Raw genomic sequence first — 15313 nt, forward strand, 5'->3', positions numbered from 1 at the left:
GTCTGTAAAGCTTTTGATTTCTCCTTCATATTTGAATGAGATCCTTGCTGGGTACAGTAATCTGGGCTGTAGGTTACTTTCTTTCATCACTTTAAGTATGTCTTGCCATTCCCTCCTGGCTTGAAGAGTTTCTATTGAAAGATCAGCTGTTATCCTTATGGGAATTCCCTTGTGTGATATTTGTTGTTTTTCCCTTGCTGTTTTTAATATTTGTTCTTTGTGTTTGATCTTTGTTAATTTGATTACTATGTGTCTTGGGGTGTTTCACCTTGGGTTTATCCTGTTTGGGACTCTCTGGGTTTCTTGGACTTGGGTGATTATTTTCTTCCCCATTTTAGGGAAGTTTTGAACTATTATCTCCTCAAGTATTTTCTCATGGTCTTTCTTTTTGTCTTCTTCTAGGACTCCTATGATTTGAATGTTGTAGCCTTTAATATTGTTCTGGAGGTCTCTGAGATTGTCCTCATTTCTTTTAATTCATTTTTCTTTTTTCCTCTCTGATTCATTTGTTTCTACCATTCTATCTTCTAATTCACTAATCCTACCTTCTGCCTCTGTTATTCTATTTGTTGCCTCCAGAGTGTTTTTGATTTCATTAATTGCATCATTCATTATATATTGACTCTTTTATTTCTTCTAGGTCCTTGTTAAACCTTTCTTGTATCTTCTCAATCCTTGTCTCCAGGCTGTTTATCTGTGATTCCATTTTGATTTCAAGATTTTGGATCATTTTCACTATCATTATTTGGAATTCTTTATCAGGTAGATTCCCTCTCTCTTCCTCTTTTGTTTGGTTTGGTGGGCATTTATCCTGTTCCTTTATTTGCTGGGTATTCCTCTGTCTCATCTTGTTTAAATTGCTGAGTTTGGGGTGTCCTTTCTGTATTCTGGCAGTTTGTGGAGTTCTCTTTATTGTGGCATTTCCTCGCTCTGTGTGGGTTTGTACAGGTGGCTTGTCAAGGTTTCTTGGTTAGGGAAGCTTGTGTCGGTGTTCTAGTGGGTGCAGCTGGATTTCTTCTCTCTGGAGTGCAATGAAGTGTCCAGTAATGAGTTATGAGATGTCTATGGTTTGTAGTAACTTTGGGCAGCCTGTATATTGGAGCTCAGGGCTGTGTTCCTGTGTTGTTGGAGACTTTGTGTGGTATGTCTTGCTCTGGAACTTGTTGGCCCTTGTGTGGTGCTTGGTTTCAGTGTAGGGAAAGCTATGACAAACCTAGACAGCATCTTAAAAAGCAGAGATATCACTTTGCCAACAGAAAGGTAAGTATAGTCAAAGCTATGGCTTTTCTAGTAGTCACATATGAATGTGAGAGTTGGATCATAAGGAAGGCTGAGTGCCAAAGAATAGATGCTTTTGAACTGTGGTGCTGGAGAAGACTCTTGAGAATCCCTCGGATAACAAGGAGATCAAACCAGTCAATCCTAAAGGAAATCAACCCTGAACATTCATTGGAAGGATGGATGCTGAAGTGCCAATACTTTGGCCACCTGATGCGAAGAGCCAACTCATTGGAAAAGACCCTGATGCTGGGAAAGATTGGGGGCAAGAGGAGAGGGGACGACAGAGGATTAGATGTTAGATAGCATCACCAACTCAATGGACAGGAATCTGAGCAAACTCCAGGAGGAGTCTGTCCTCAGTGGAGGACAGAGGAGCCTGGTGTGCTGCAGTCCATGGGGTCTCAAAGAGTCAGACATGACTTAGTGACTGAACAACAACAAATTCCAGGAGGGGCTCAGGGAAGAAGGTGAGTTAGGGCACATGACAACAGGTGATGGGAGGCAAAGATGTGAGAGGTGAGTGGTGGGATGAGGGAGGAGGCTACTGGAAGAAAGGCTGAGGCAGGAAATAGGTTGATCCAGGCCTGGGTGAAGGACAGAAGAGGCGACAGATGGGTTGGGGGTCTTAGGGGCCAGGCAGGTAAAGGTGCCCTGGGTGCCACATGAGGGAGCAAGTTTCTTCCGGTGCAGAAGACAGAGCGAGCCCATGGGAGGGTCCCAGCAGGCAGGTAAGAATTCAGATTTCATCCCAGGTATGGAACTTGTGGAGAATGGATTTGACCAGGGCCAGGCTGGATGTGGGGTGCACAGAGGCGAGAGAGGGAGCTGGCAAGATGCTGGAGACGGTGAGCTTTAAGGGATTTCATAGTAGAAGGAGAAATCACCAGAATGTGATAACTGGCAGGATGGGTGTGGAAAGTTTGAGATGTCTTGGGATAATGGCCACACAGCAACTGACAGTTATTGGCATGTATTCCCACCATGTGGGCTTCCCTGGTGGCTCAGCAGTAAAGAACCTGCCTGCCACTGCAGGAGACATGGGTTCAGTCCCTGAGTTGGGAAAAGCCCCTGGAGGAGGGCAGCGCAACTCACTCCATTAATCTTGCCTGGGAAATCCCACGGACAGAGGAGTCTGGTAGGCTACAATCCATGGGCTCTCAATGAGTCAGACACGACTTAGCGACTGAATACCAACAGAAACATTCCCATCACAATCGCTAACTACTGTCATAGTGAGTGAGAACACAGAGGTTCAGTAAGGCCCGGGTGCCAGGCGCCCATGGGCACAGCCCTGAGCCAGGATGCATGGAAGACACTGGAGCACCAGCATGGGAAGGAGCCCCTCCAAGGATAAGAAGTGACCCGAGGATGGGCATGCACAGCCACAGGGAAACGGGCCGCCTGTCTTCCCCGGCCATGGGGCCACCCCAGCAGGGCTGTGACGGTTCTGTTGGCTCTCAAGTCCTCAGGCCTAGAGAGGGACCTGCCACACATGAGGGAAAGAGGGGGAGAGGAAGGAGAAAGACCTGGCAGGCTCCTCAAGGGGCCCCCATCACCTGGAACAGACACCCCCATTGAGCCAGCCCCCTCCCTGTTGAGTTGGCTCTGCCCGGCAGCTGAGCAGCCAGGTGGGACATGCGTCCTACCTCTTCTAGAGAAGCAGGTGCCAAAGGACATCCGGTTCTGTCCCCTCCTTGTCAAGGCCAAGAGGACATGAGTGGAGTGGGCCAGGGGGGCGGGGGGCTTGCTAAGGCCCAAGCAGGCCCATCCCATCTCCAGACTTGCAGAGGCAATGGGCAAGAAGAAGGGTTTGGGAACCAGATCCGCTTACCAACCCGCTACTGTCAAAACCCAGACGAAGCAGCAAAGCTCCATGAGGCAGGGACCACGTCTGACTCCAGCAAGACTGCCAGATTCAACAAAGAGAAGCAGAGCATGCCCAGGAAAATCTGAATTCCAGACAAATAGTGCTTAATCTTTAGTTTAAGAGCACGCTCCCTGTTGCCGTCCTGGGAACACACTGAGACCTCAAAGCCGTGTGTCGGCATCTGAAACTCAAAGTCAACTGGGAGACCACAATTTACCTGGCAGCCCGACTAGCAAGGGGCCGTATGACTGCTGAGGACATGGACATACGTGATGTGCCCTGCAAGGAGCTGTCCCATTTCACTTCCATGACCTGCATCTTACTGTGACATGAAGCTCTGACTCTTTGCACTTTGATTACATTAGACGGGAAGAGAGGCAGGGCTGCTGAGCCTGGCTGGTGGGGTGTTTTCCCTGATCACCTAACTCCAGCCACATACACCCGTAGGCCTAGACCCTCACAGCTGTTTCTCTACACTTGAATGGAACCCAATGCATTGAACAAACGTCTAACCCATTGAACCTCAGGTTACCCAGACCCTGAAACTGCAGTCAGTTGACTGGTAGAACTGTGCCCACAGGAACTGGAAGAAGGAACCTGTAACCAAGTTTTGATAACCTTAGTTTTTAAAAAGAGGGGTGTTTAGGGAGACTTCCCTAATGGTCCAGTGGCTAAGACTTCACACTCACAATGCAGGGGACGCAGGTTCAATCCCTTATCAAGGAGGTAGATTCTGGGTTGGCTCAGTGGTAAAGAATCCACCTGCCAATGCAGGAGATATGGGTTCGATCCCTGGGTCAGGAAGATCACTTGGAGGAGGAAATGGCAACCCATTCTAGTATTCTTGTCTGGAAAATCCCGTGGACAGAGGAGCCTGGGGGGTTACAATCCCCAGGGTCACAAAGAGTCAGACATGACTGAGCATGCATGCACACACACCCTGCAGCTAAGACCTGGTGCAGCCAAACTTTAAAAATAATTTTTTTAAAAAGTAGGGTGTTGGGGAGAGGTACTTAGCATTAAATTCTGTCATGTAACAACCAACTGCATTAAACTATTTCCTGACTAGGAAGAGAAGCAATAGGGTTGGTAAATGAGAGAGAAATAGGAAAGCCAGACTTTGTCACAGAAACGCCACCTTCTTTTCAGGTGGGAAGATTTGGGAGAATGGCATTGAAACATGTAAAATATCATGTATGAAATGAGATGCTAGTCCAGGTTCGATGCACGATACTGGATGCTTGGGGCTAGAGCACTGGGACGACCCAGAGGGATGGTATGGGGAGGGAGGAGGGAGGAGGGTTCAGGATGGGGAACACATATATACCTGTGGCGGATTCATTTAGATATTTGGCAAAACTAATACAATTATGTAAAGTTTAAAAATAAAATAAAAAAAATAAAATAAAATAAAACACAGACAATCTCTCCCCACAGTTGCGGCACTTTGTCCTGGGGATTCCTTTAACCAGATTTTCAGTGGGTCCACCTCCTGCTGCTATTGGGGGACAGGGAGAAGGAAAACAAGGCAGGGAACAACAGAGCCATGCTGGAGACACTGAACTAGACCAGAGGCCACTCGGGGCCCAAGGAGGTAAAGGTCATGAAAATCAGGGAGGTCCTAGGGGCAATTCCCACTCCAGTACTCTTGCCTGGAAAATCCCATGGGCGGAGGAACTTGGTAGGCTGCAGTCCACAGGGTCACGAAGAGTCGGACACGACTGAGCGACTTCACCTTCACTTTTCACTTTCATGCATTGGAGAAGGAAATGGCATCCCACTCCAGTGTTCTTGCCTGAAGAATCCCAGGGACGGGGGAGCCTGGTAGGCTTCCGTCTATGGGGTCACACAGAGTCAGAAACGACTGAAGCAACTTAGCAGCAGCAGCAGCAGGAACTTGATATAAAGCACAGGGAGCTCAGCTCGGTGCTCGGTGGCGACCTAGATGTGCACGATGAGGGGAAGGGGAAATCCCAAAGGGACGGGACATATGCATACTTAGAGGTGATACACTTCATTGTAGAGCAGAGACTGACACAACATTGTGAAAGCAACTACATCTCAAATAAAAATAAAGTACAACTATTATTTTTACAATAAGTAAATAAAGAATAAAGATGGAGCTGAAGAAAAAAGAAATATGTAGATACATATAACACTTCTGTTATATATAAAGATGGGTGTTTATATGTATATATATAAAGTTATATATATATATACATATATATATAAAGTTATACACATGTGTACAAATACGTGTTTGTGTATATATATATATATATATATAAACTTATCAGTGTGGACTATATAGTGCCTATTTGTTATGTGGTCCAGTAACTTCTTTTGTCATGGATTTGTCAGTTGTAGATTAAGAATTTACAGACACCCTTCCCTCTTCATAATACCACAGATCCTGCTGGGCAAAAAAGTCAAAGGAAAAATTTTGTTTGTCTTTGGCATGCATGCAAAACATTCTTAGGTTTCATTGTCAAGTTCTTTTGCTCCACCATAAATGTTCATGATAATTTAATACTGCTGCTTCTTAACTATTAGTGAAAATTATTTGCAGGTCATGCTAGGAAACTTCCTAAAAAAGTTCCTGCAATTCTCAGCTCTGGCTGCTCATAAGAATCACCAAGGAACTTAAGAGCATAATAACTCTGGATTCCTTAGGATGCTCCCTAGATCAAGTGAATCTGAATCATGGGAGTAGGTGCAGAGAGTCTGTCGTTTTTAAAAAGCACATCAGAGAACCACTGAAAACCAACCTTTGTGTCAAGAATTATCTGGCTCAGTTGAAGCAAGTCAGGAAGTGTAAGATCAAAAGGGGTATGTGAGGTCTTTGAACTGTGGTGTTGGAGAAGACTCTTGAGAGTCCTTTAGACTGCAAGGAGATCAAACCAGTCCATCCTAAAGGAAATCAACCCTGAATATTCAATGGAAGGACTGATGCTGAAGCTGAAGCTCCAATACATTACCCACCTGATTCGAAGAGCCAACTCATTGGAAAAGACCCTGATGCTGGGAAAGATTGAGGACAGGAGGAGAAGGGGACAACAGAGGATGAGATGGTTGGATGGTACCATTGACTAACCAGACATGAGTTTGAGCAAACTCCAGGAGACAGTGATAGAATGAGAGGGAAGCCTGGCGTGCTGCAGTCCATGGGGTCGCAAAGAGTCAGACGTGACTAAGTGACTGAACAACAACATTTTGTAGAGAGTTAGCGACAATTTCAGATGACATCAATAAGGTTAAAGAAATGTCACAGGGCTAAGATATAAAAGGACACCAGAGATTTTTGATCCCTTAATAACGGCAAGAAAGTGGATAAAATAAAAATCATATTTTCCCAAAGTGCCGTCAAAGAACAAAAGCTTCAAGGAGCCTTGATGAATAGAATTCCAGGGAGGGATCAGCACTTTTTAGTAGATTGGACACTGTATACAAAAGAATCAGAAAACTTGAAGACAGATCCATGGACATTATCCAAATTGAAGTATAAAGAAAAAAAAGAACATAACTTCAGTGACATGTAGGACAATATGAAGCAGGTTAACATCTGTGTAGAGGGGAAGAAAGAAAGAGGCAGAAGAAATATTTAAAGAAATAATGGCCAAAATATTTCCAAATTTGATGAGAAACTTCAACCCACAGATCCCAGAGGCTCTACAAACTCCAAACAGCACAGACATACAAAACCACAAAACCACACCTCGGCCAACATAATCAAACCCTGAAAATCAAAGAACAAGAGAAACTCTTAAAAGCAGTTCAAGTGGGAATATACTGCGAATACAGGGAAACAGACAGAAAAATGACTGCTGTTTTTTCATGAGAATCAAGAAATCAAGAAGCCTATAGAACACAGAGGGGTGGGATGGTGGGGTGTGAGCAAGGCCCAGGAGGGAAGGGAAATACATATACATATGGCTGATTCATGCTGTTGTATAGCAGAAACTAACACAACATTGTAAAGCAATTGTACTTCAACTTAAATAAATAAAATGGAAAAAAATGAGCCTATACAGTGACATTGTTAAGATGCTCAAAGAAAAATAAACTATCAACCCAGAATTCTGGGTATACTGCTAATGTCTTTTTTAAAAAAAAAAAGGAGAAATAAAGACTTTCTCCAAAAAAATGGGGTGAATTCATTGCTAGCAGACCTATTTTACAAGAAATGTTAGAAATTCTTCAGGCAGAACAAATATTGTATCAATTAGAAATTTGGATCTACACAAGTAAATTAACAATGTTGGCAACTGAATAAAGAAAGGTAAAAAAAAATCTATTTTACTTATTTTTAATTGCTCTAAAACATGACTCTGTATAAGAAAATCAGTAGCAATGCACTGCATATTTGCAGCATATTTTAAAGTAAATTGTGTGACAACAATAGCAGAAAAAGGATGCAAGGGAGGAATTGGGAATACACTGTCCTTACACCACAGGGGAGGCAAGATAATAGTTTACTGTGGACTCTAAATCACTAAAGATGTGTACTGTAAACCCTGGTCAACAATTAAAATGTTTTCAAAAGAAGTATAAATAATGTCAATCAAGGAGACAAAACAGAATAATAAGCAATATTCATTCAATCTAAGAGCAGGCAGAAAAAAGGGAAAAGTAACAAAAAAAACAGATGGAAAAAACAGAATCAGCTGTCTACTAATCCAAACATATCAACAATCACTTTAAATGCAATTGGTCTAAACACAACAGCTAAAAGTCAGAGATTTTCAAGTTAGATTAAAAAAAAATTTTTCAAGACCTAACTATCCTCTGTTTTATAAAGAAACCCACTTCAAATGGATATTCAGGTTAAAAACAAAGGTATGCTAAAGATGTACTATGAAACACTAAGTCAAAGGAACATGGAGTAGCTGTAATATATTAATATGACAAAATAGATTTCAGGACAAGGAATGTTCTCAAGGATTAAGAGAAAAATGACATGATGATAAAGGGATCAACTGTCCAAGAAAATACAATAATCCTTACATGTATATGCATCTTAAAAATGGCAAAATACTAAAGACAAAAACTAATAAAGCTGAAAGAAGAAATGGGCAAATCTGTGTAGGACTCTGTGGGAGAGGGAGAGGGTGGGAAGATTTGGGAGAATGGCATTGAAACATGTAAAATATCATGTATGAAACGAGATGCCAGTCCAGGTTCAATGCACGATACTGGATGCTTGGGGCTGGTGCACTGGGACGACCTGGAGGGATGGTATGGGGAGGGACGAGGGAGGAGAGTTCAGGAGGGGGAGCACATGTATACCTGTGATGGATTCATTTTGATGTTTGGCAAAACTAATACAATTATGTAAAGTTTAAAAATAAAATAAAATTAAATAAATAAATAAATAAAATAAAATAACTGAAACAAACAAAAAAAAGAACAAGAGGCAGGAAATCAGTAAGGATGTGCATGGTCTGCAGAGCAGAATAAACCAGCTTAACCTGACTGACATTTATAGAACCATCCTCCCACTATAACAGAAGACATAGTCTTCACAACGTGGAACTTATTAGATTTGTGTGTGTGTGTTCTGGGCCTTAAATTTGAAAGAACAGAATCTTGCATAAGATATTCTTGTACTAGAAGTACTAGGACAGCACTTCTAAATAACCAAAGAAGTCGAAGCAGAAGTTTTGAACTGAATGAAAGGGAAAATGAAAATAGTGCATATCAAAAGCAGAGGGATGTAGCTAAAGTGAGGCTTAGAGAAAAAATTTTGTACTAAATGATTAGGCAAGAAGGAAGGTCCCAAAGCCTTGGGAGATAGAGAGAGAGAACAAATTAACCTTACGAGAGAGAGAACAAATTAAAGCGGAACAAACAGAAGGAAAGAAATAATCAACATTGATCAGATCAGTCGCTCAGTCGTGTCCGACTCTTTGCAACCCCATGAATCGCAGCATGCCAGGCCTCCCTGTCCATCACCAACTCCCAGAGTTCACTGAGACTCACGTCCATGGAGTCAGTGATGCCATCCAGCCATCTCATCCTCTGTCGTCCCCTTCTCCTCCTGCCCCCAATCCCTCCCAGCATCAGAGTCTTTTCCAGTGAGTCAACTCTTCGCATGAGGTGGCCAAAGTACTGGAGTTTCAGCTTTAGCATCATTCCTTCCAAAGAAATCCCAGGGCTGATCTCCTTCAGAATGGACTGGTTGGATCTCCTTGCAGTCCAAGGGACTTTCAAGAGTCTTCTCCAACACCACAGTCCAAAAGCATCAATTCTTCGGCGCTCAGCCTTCTTCACAGTCCAACTCTCACATCCATACATGACCACAAGAAAAACCATAGCCTTGACCAGACGCACCTTTGTTGGCAAAGTAACGTCTCTGCTTTTGAATATGCTACCTAGGATCAACATTGAAGCAGATACCAATAAAATTGAAAGCAGAAAAATAGAGAAAATCAATTGCATTCAATCTGTTTTTTGAAAAAACAATGTAATTGATAAACCTATGCAAACTGATGAAGGGGAGAGAAAGACAGAGAGAGAGAACAAAATATCAGGAATGTATATGTCAATCCTAATCTCCCAATTCTTCAGACCCCCCAGTTCCTTCTTGGTATTCATACATTTGTTCTCTACATCTGTGTCTCTATTTCTGCTTTGCAAATACACTATTGATACTGTGTATAAGATATATATAAAGCTATATATATATCAGTTCAGTTCAATCGCTCAGTGTCCAACTCTTTGTGACCCCCATGGACTGCAGCACGCCAGGCCTCCCTGTCCATCACCAACTCCCGGAGTTTACTTAAACTCATGTTCATTGAGTCGGTGACACCATCCAACCATCTCATCCTCTGTCGTCCCCCTCTCCTGCTGCCTTCAATCCTTCCCAGCATCAGGATCTTTTCCAATGAGTCCATTCTTCACATTAGCTGGCCAAAGTAGTGGAGTTTCAACTTCACCATCAGTGCTGAATAGTCAATGAATATTCAGGACTGATCTCCTTTAGGATGGACTGGTTGGATCTTCTTGCTGTCCAAGGGACTCTCAAGAGTCTTCTCCAACACTACAGTTCAAAAGCATCCATTCTTCAGCGCTCAGCTTTCTTCATACTCCAACTCTCACATCTATACATGACTACTGGAAAAACCATAGCTTTGACTAGACGGACCTTTGTTGGCAAAGTAATGTCTCTGCTTTTTAATAAGCTGTCTAGGTTGGTCATAACTTTTCTTCCAAGGAGCAAGTGTCTTTTTATTTCATGGCTACAGTTACCATCTGCAGTGATATAATTATACATAAATATAATATATAAATAGATACAAATTAGTTACATAAATATATAATATATAAATATGTGTTTATTATATGTGTATTTTAATTCATTATATAAATATATACATATTTATATATGTATATATACATGTATATATTTATATAACGAATTAAAATGCTTGTTTTAATTAGTTGTATAAGTTTTTACATATATAAATATGTATGTATGTATATAAAATATACATATATAAATATGTGTATATTTATATAACTAATTAAAACATGCTGTATAACACACGGCATTGAACTCTACTCGACGCTGAGGGGATAGATGTATTTGCATGACCAGTTCATTTTGCTGTACAGTAGAAACCAACACAACACTGTAAAGCAGCTATATTCCAATAGAAATCCATTTCAAAAAGCAAAATCAAATACCAAAAAGAAAAATCAGGAATGAAAGAGAGAAGTCACTGCTGATTCCACAGGTATTAGAAGGATGACAAAGCAATACCAAAACCAGCCCTATTGCTATAGATTGGCAAATTAGATGAAATAAATAAATCCATTCAAGAAGAAATAGGTAATCTGAAGAATCCCATATATATTAAATTCTACAGACAAGGTACTAAAGTAATTCCTATATACTAGAAATAAATAAGTGCCAGCAAAGAAAAGTAAAATGCTTAAGTATAAATATAACAAAACGTGTCCAGAATCTGTATGTTGAAAACTACAAAACACTGGAGTAGAAATCTAAGAATAATTTTTAAAATGGAGAGATAACCCAGTGTTCATGAACTGGAAATCTCAACATGAAGAAGTTAATTCTCCCCAATTTGATCTATAGATTCAACACAATGTCAAGCAAAATGTCAGCCATCTTGTAGATATTTACAAGATGATTCTAACACGTGTACAAAAAGGCAAAAAGCACTAAGAGCCAAAACAACTCTGAGAAAGGAAAACTCACATTACCCAATTCCAAGACAAATTTAACAATTTAAAGCTATTAAATCAAATCAAAATTAAAACTATTGCTCTAATCAAGACACTTTTAAGAGGATAAAAAGAAAACTGACAAGCCAGGAGAAAACACTTACAAATCACATGTATGATATCAAAGACTCTATCCAGAATATATAAAAAACTCTGATACTCAACAATAAAAAAAAATTAACACCCCAATTTAAAAATGGGTAAAAGAACTGAACAGATACTCCACCGAAGAAAATATACAGATGGCAAAAACAAGCGCAGGAAAAGATGCTCAGCATCATTTTGCTCAGTCGTGTCCGACTCTTTGTGAGCCCGTGGACTACACAGTCCATGGAATTCTCCAGGCCTGAGTACTGGAGTGGGTAGCCTGGAGATCCCTTCTCCAGGGGACCTTCTGGACCCAGGAATCAAACTGGTGTCTCCTGAATTGCAGGTGGATTCTTTACCAACTGAACTATCAGGGAAGTTCATTATTTACTAGGGTAATAAAATTACACGTGTTAGAAAGACAAAAAAATTAAAATTAAAACAAAACAAGACAAAACCTTAGAATAACAATGGCTGGCAAGGATGCAGAGCAACTGAAACACTTATACATTGCATGAGAGAGTATAAAATGGTACTAACTTTCTGAAAAACTGGTAATTTCTTATACAGTTAGACATATACCTACTCATTCCCCAGGGATCAAATCCACATCTCTTGTGTCTCCTGCACTGCAGGCAGACTTTACCACTGAGCCACAGTCTCAGGCAAATCCCTGAATTTCTGATGTTCACAATGTGGTGATGACATACAACTGCCCAGACAACATCTAGGGCTTATGAGACATAGATAAGAGCCAGCTGTAAAGTGTGAAGTTCTCTGTGACTTGATAGCACGATTACTGCTCTTTTATTCAATAGTGATGGGGCATCACTGCTGCTGCTGCTAAGTCGCTTCAGTCGTGTCCGACTCTGTGCGACCCCATAGACAGCAGCCCACCAGGCTCCCCCGTCCCTGGGATTCTCCAGGCAAGAACACTGGAGTGGGTTCCCATTCCTTCTCCAACGCATGAAAGCGAAGAGTGAAAGTGAAGTTGCTCAGTCGTGTCCGACTCTAGCGACCCCATGGACTGCAGCCCACCAGGCTCCTCCGTCCATGGGATTGTCCAGGCAAAAGTACTGGAGTGGGGTGCCATTGCCACATCAGGGTGCACACCTTGCCCTAGTTTTGAAAATAGTAGTATAAACAGAACCTTCTTCAGAGGTGGAAAAATTTTAATGGGTTGAGTCTGTTTCTTTCAGAAACTCCAGAGAAACATCAGTCTGAGTCTTCCCAAATTCTTCATGGCTCCTGTTCATCAGGATACACAGACTATCAAGATTCAGATGTCAGGTTTAGCCTGACACTAGAGTTTAACCACAGACTTTTATGTGTTTGCAATTAAAAGTGCTGCTGTTGTTCAGTCACTAAGCCGCCTTTGGCTCTTTGCAACCCCATGGACTGAAGCATGCTAAGCCTCTCCGTCCCTCACCATCTCCTGAAGTTTGCCCAAGTTCATGTCCATTGAATCAGTGATACTATCCAACCATCTCATCCTCTGCCGTCCCCTTCTCCTCCTGCCCTCAATCTTTCCCAACATCAGGGTCTATTCCAATGAGTCAGCTCTTAACATCAGGTGGCCAAAGTATTCGAGCTTCAGCTTCAGCATCAGTCCTTCCAATTAATATTCAGGGCTGATTTTCTTTAGGATTGACTGATTTGATCTCATTGCTGTCCAAGGGACTCTTAGGAGTCTTCTCAGTTACAAGTAAACTTTTTAAAATAATAAAATTTTTAAGAAAAAAGGAAAAAAAGTAAAGCCTCTGCCTACCTCTCCTGTCCCACCTATTAATGAAACCACAGACTCACTTGGAGACAGGGCAAACCCCTGGAGCCATCTCACCTGCTAGCGAAGGTCAGGGCCAAGGCAGTGGCCAGATGAGGCATCAGCCGCAGGGTCTGCGTTTGGTGCTCAATAATCTTGACCTCTTCCCTGGCTTTGGGTCCAAACTGCCTCCGGCTAGAGAGAAGCAAATAAACATAACTTTACCGAAATCTAACAGGCAACATCACCCCAAACACTCATTTGCCTTTAAATAATTCAGAATTGATGTTTTCTAACATGGTGCTGGAGAAGACTCTTGAGAGTCCCTTGGACAGCAAGGAGATCAAACCAGTTATTTCTAAAGGAAATAATCACTGTATATTCATTGGAAGGACTGATGGTGAAGCTCCAATACTTTGGCCACCTGATGCAAAGAGATGACATGTTAGAAAAGATCCCGATGCTGGGATCTTCTCGTGAAGGCATGAGAAGAAGGGAGGCAACAAAGGATGAGATGGTTGGATGGCATCACCCACTCAATGGACACGAGTTTAAGCAATCTCAGGGAGACAGTAAAGGTATGTTGCAGCCCCTGGGGTCACAAAGAGTCAGACGCGACTGAGCAACTGAACAGCAACTTCAGATAACAGAATGCCTGAGTCTTCTAAAACAGAGTTAAGATAACAAGATAGCGAGAGTTTCTGAAGACAGTCCAACAAAAAGCTTTTCACCTCCTCTGGAAATTAACCTTCCTGCCATTGAAATTTTTACAGCAAAGTTATCTATTTAATACACAGAGTAATTTTTACACCTTAACATTTACATGGCATTTTATAGTTCCCAGTGCCTTGTGATCATTAATTATTCAGTTTTACTAAGTTTCTGACATATCCTAGAACATATTTCAAAAGGACTCAACGAGGAGGCAACGAACTCTGGTGCTTCTGTCAGATTTGCAGGCAGGTCATTATTTCAGCCAACTGCATCCCCCCTGGAGTTTCTCGTGGGAAAGGCGATCTGTCCATCCTGCCTTAAACCCTGTGCACTGCGCACAGCACTGCCTCTCCCTCTCTCTTTTTATAACTTTTTTTTTTTTTTGAGTCTTTATCGAATTTGTTACAATATTGCTGGTTTTATGTTTTGGTTCCTGTGGGATCTTAGCTCCTCAAGCAGGGAGCGAACCCTCACCCCCTGCACTGCAAGAAGTTTTAACCACTGGACCGCCAGGGAAGCCCTGGCTGCCTTTCTCTCTGATGCAGCTATGCAGGGGTGAACAGAGGCCCTGCTTCGAGCTGCTTGTAAAGTGGGGTAGGATGGTCCCCAGACATTGCCCAGCAATTAATCATACAGAATCTCATGGCTGCATAGAGCCTGGCTTGTCTGGATCACCCCCTGCTCTGTGCAAACTGATGCTCTACAATCCGGGCTTGGCAGCCTCTGCATAGAGCCTGGCTTGTCTGGATCACCCCCTGCTCTGTGCAAACTGATGCTCTACAATCTGGGCTTGGCAGCCTCCTGTCTGTGGACAACCCAACTTTAATGTTATTTCTGAAATATCTCACACACATATACATGCACATACGCACACAAACCTGTGCACACATACACAGGAGCACTCACGCGAGGCCGTCCAACGGGCAGCCTGCTGCAGCTCCAGTGGAATGAAGGCGCCCGTCAGTTGCTGCTGCTGTTAGTCACTCAGTCACGTCCCACTCTTTGTGACCCCACAGACTGCTCCCTGCCAGGTCCCTCTGTCCAAGGGATTCTCCAGGCAAGAATACTGGATTACTCAAGGAAGAAGAGGAAATGGCAAATTTTTTAAATTTTATATTTGATCTTTTTATTATAATTTCATGCTTTAATATTGTTCCCAGGGACTTCCCTGGTGGTCCAGTGGCTAAGACTCGCTGCTCCCAACGCAGAAGACCAGGGGTCAATCCCTGGTCAGGGAACTATCCCGTATGCCTCAGCTAAAACACACATCCTTCATGTGGCAACTCCTGTATGCCACAACTAAGACCCACACAACCAAAAACTATATATATTAAATAATAATAATACTGTTA

At 42.3% G+C, this 15313-nt stretch overlaps 1 protein-coding gene across 6 annotated transcripts in view; it reads right to left on the minus strand.

Moving 5' to 3' along the window:
- The window catches only part of ACOXL (acyl-CoA oxidase like), a 341825-nt gene that overhangs the window by 157994 nt on the left and 168518 nt on the right, over positions 1-15313 (minus strand). For all 6 annotated transcript variants that reach the window (XM_070798172.1, XM_070798174.1, XM_070798171.1 and 3 more), the window contains exon 11: positions 13326-13442. In XM_070798172.1, the coding sequence (XP_070654273.1) occupies positions 13326-13442 (117 nt within the window). The remainder of the gene's footprint in view (positions 1-13325; positions 13443-15313) is intronic.

This window comes from Bos indicus, chromosome 11, assembly GCF_029378745.1.
Source record: "Bos indicus isolate NIAB-ARS_2022 breed Sahiwal x Tharparkar chromosome 11, NIAB-ARS_B.indTharparkar_mat_pri_1.0, whole genome shotgun sequence".
NCBI lineage: Eukaryota > Metazoa > Chordata > Mammalia > Artiodactyla > Bovidae > Bos > Bos indicus.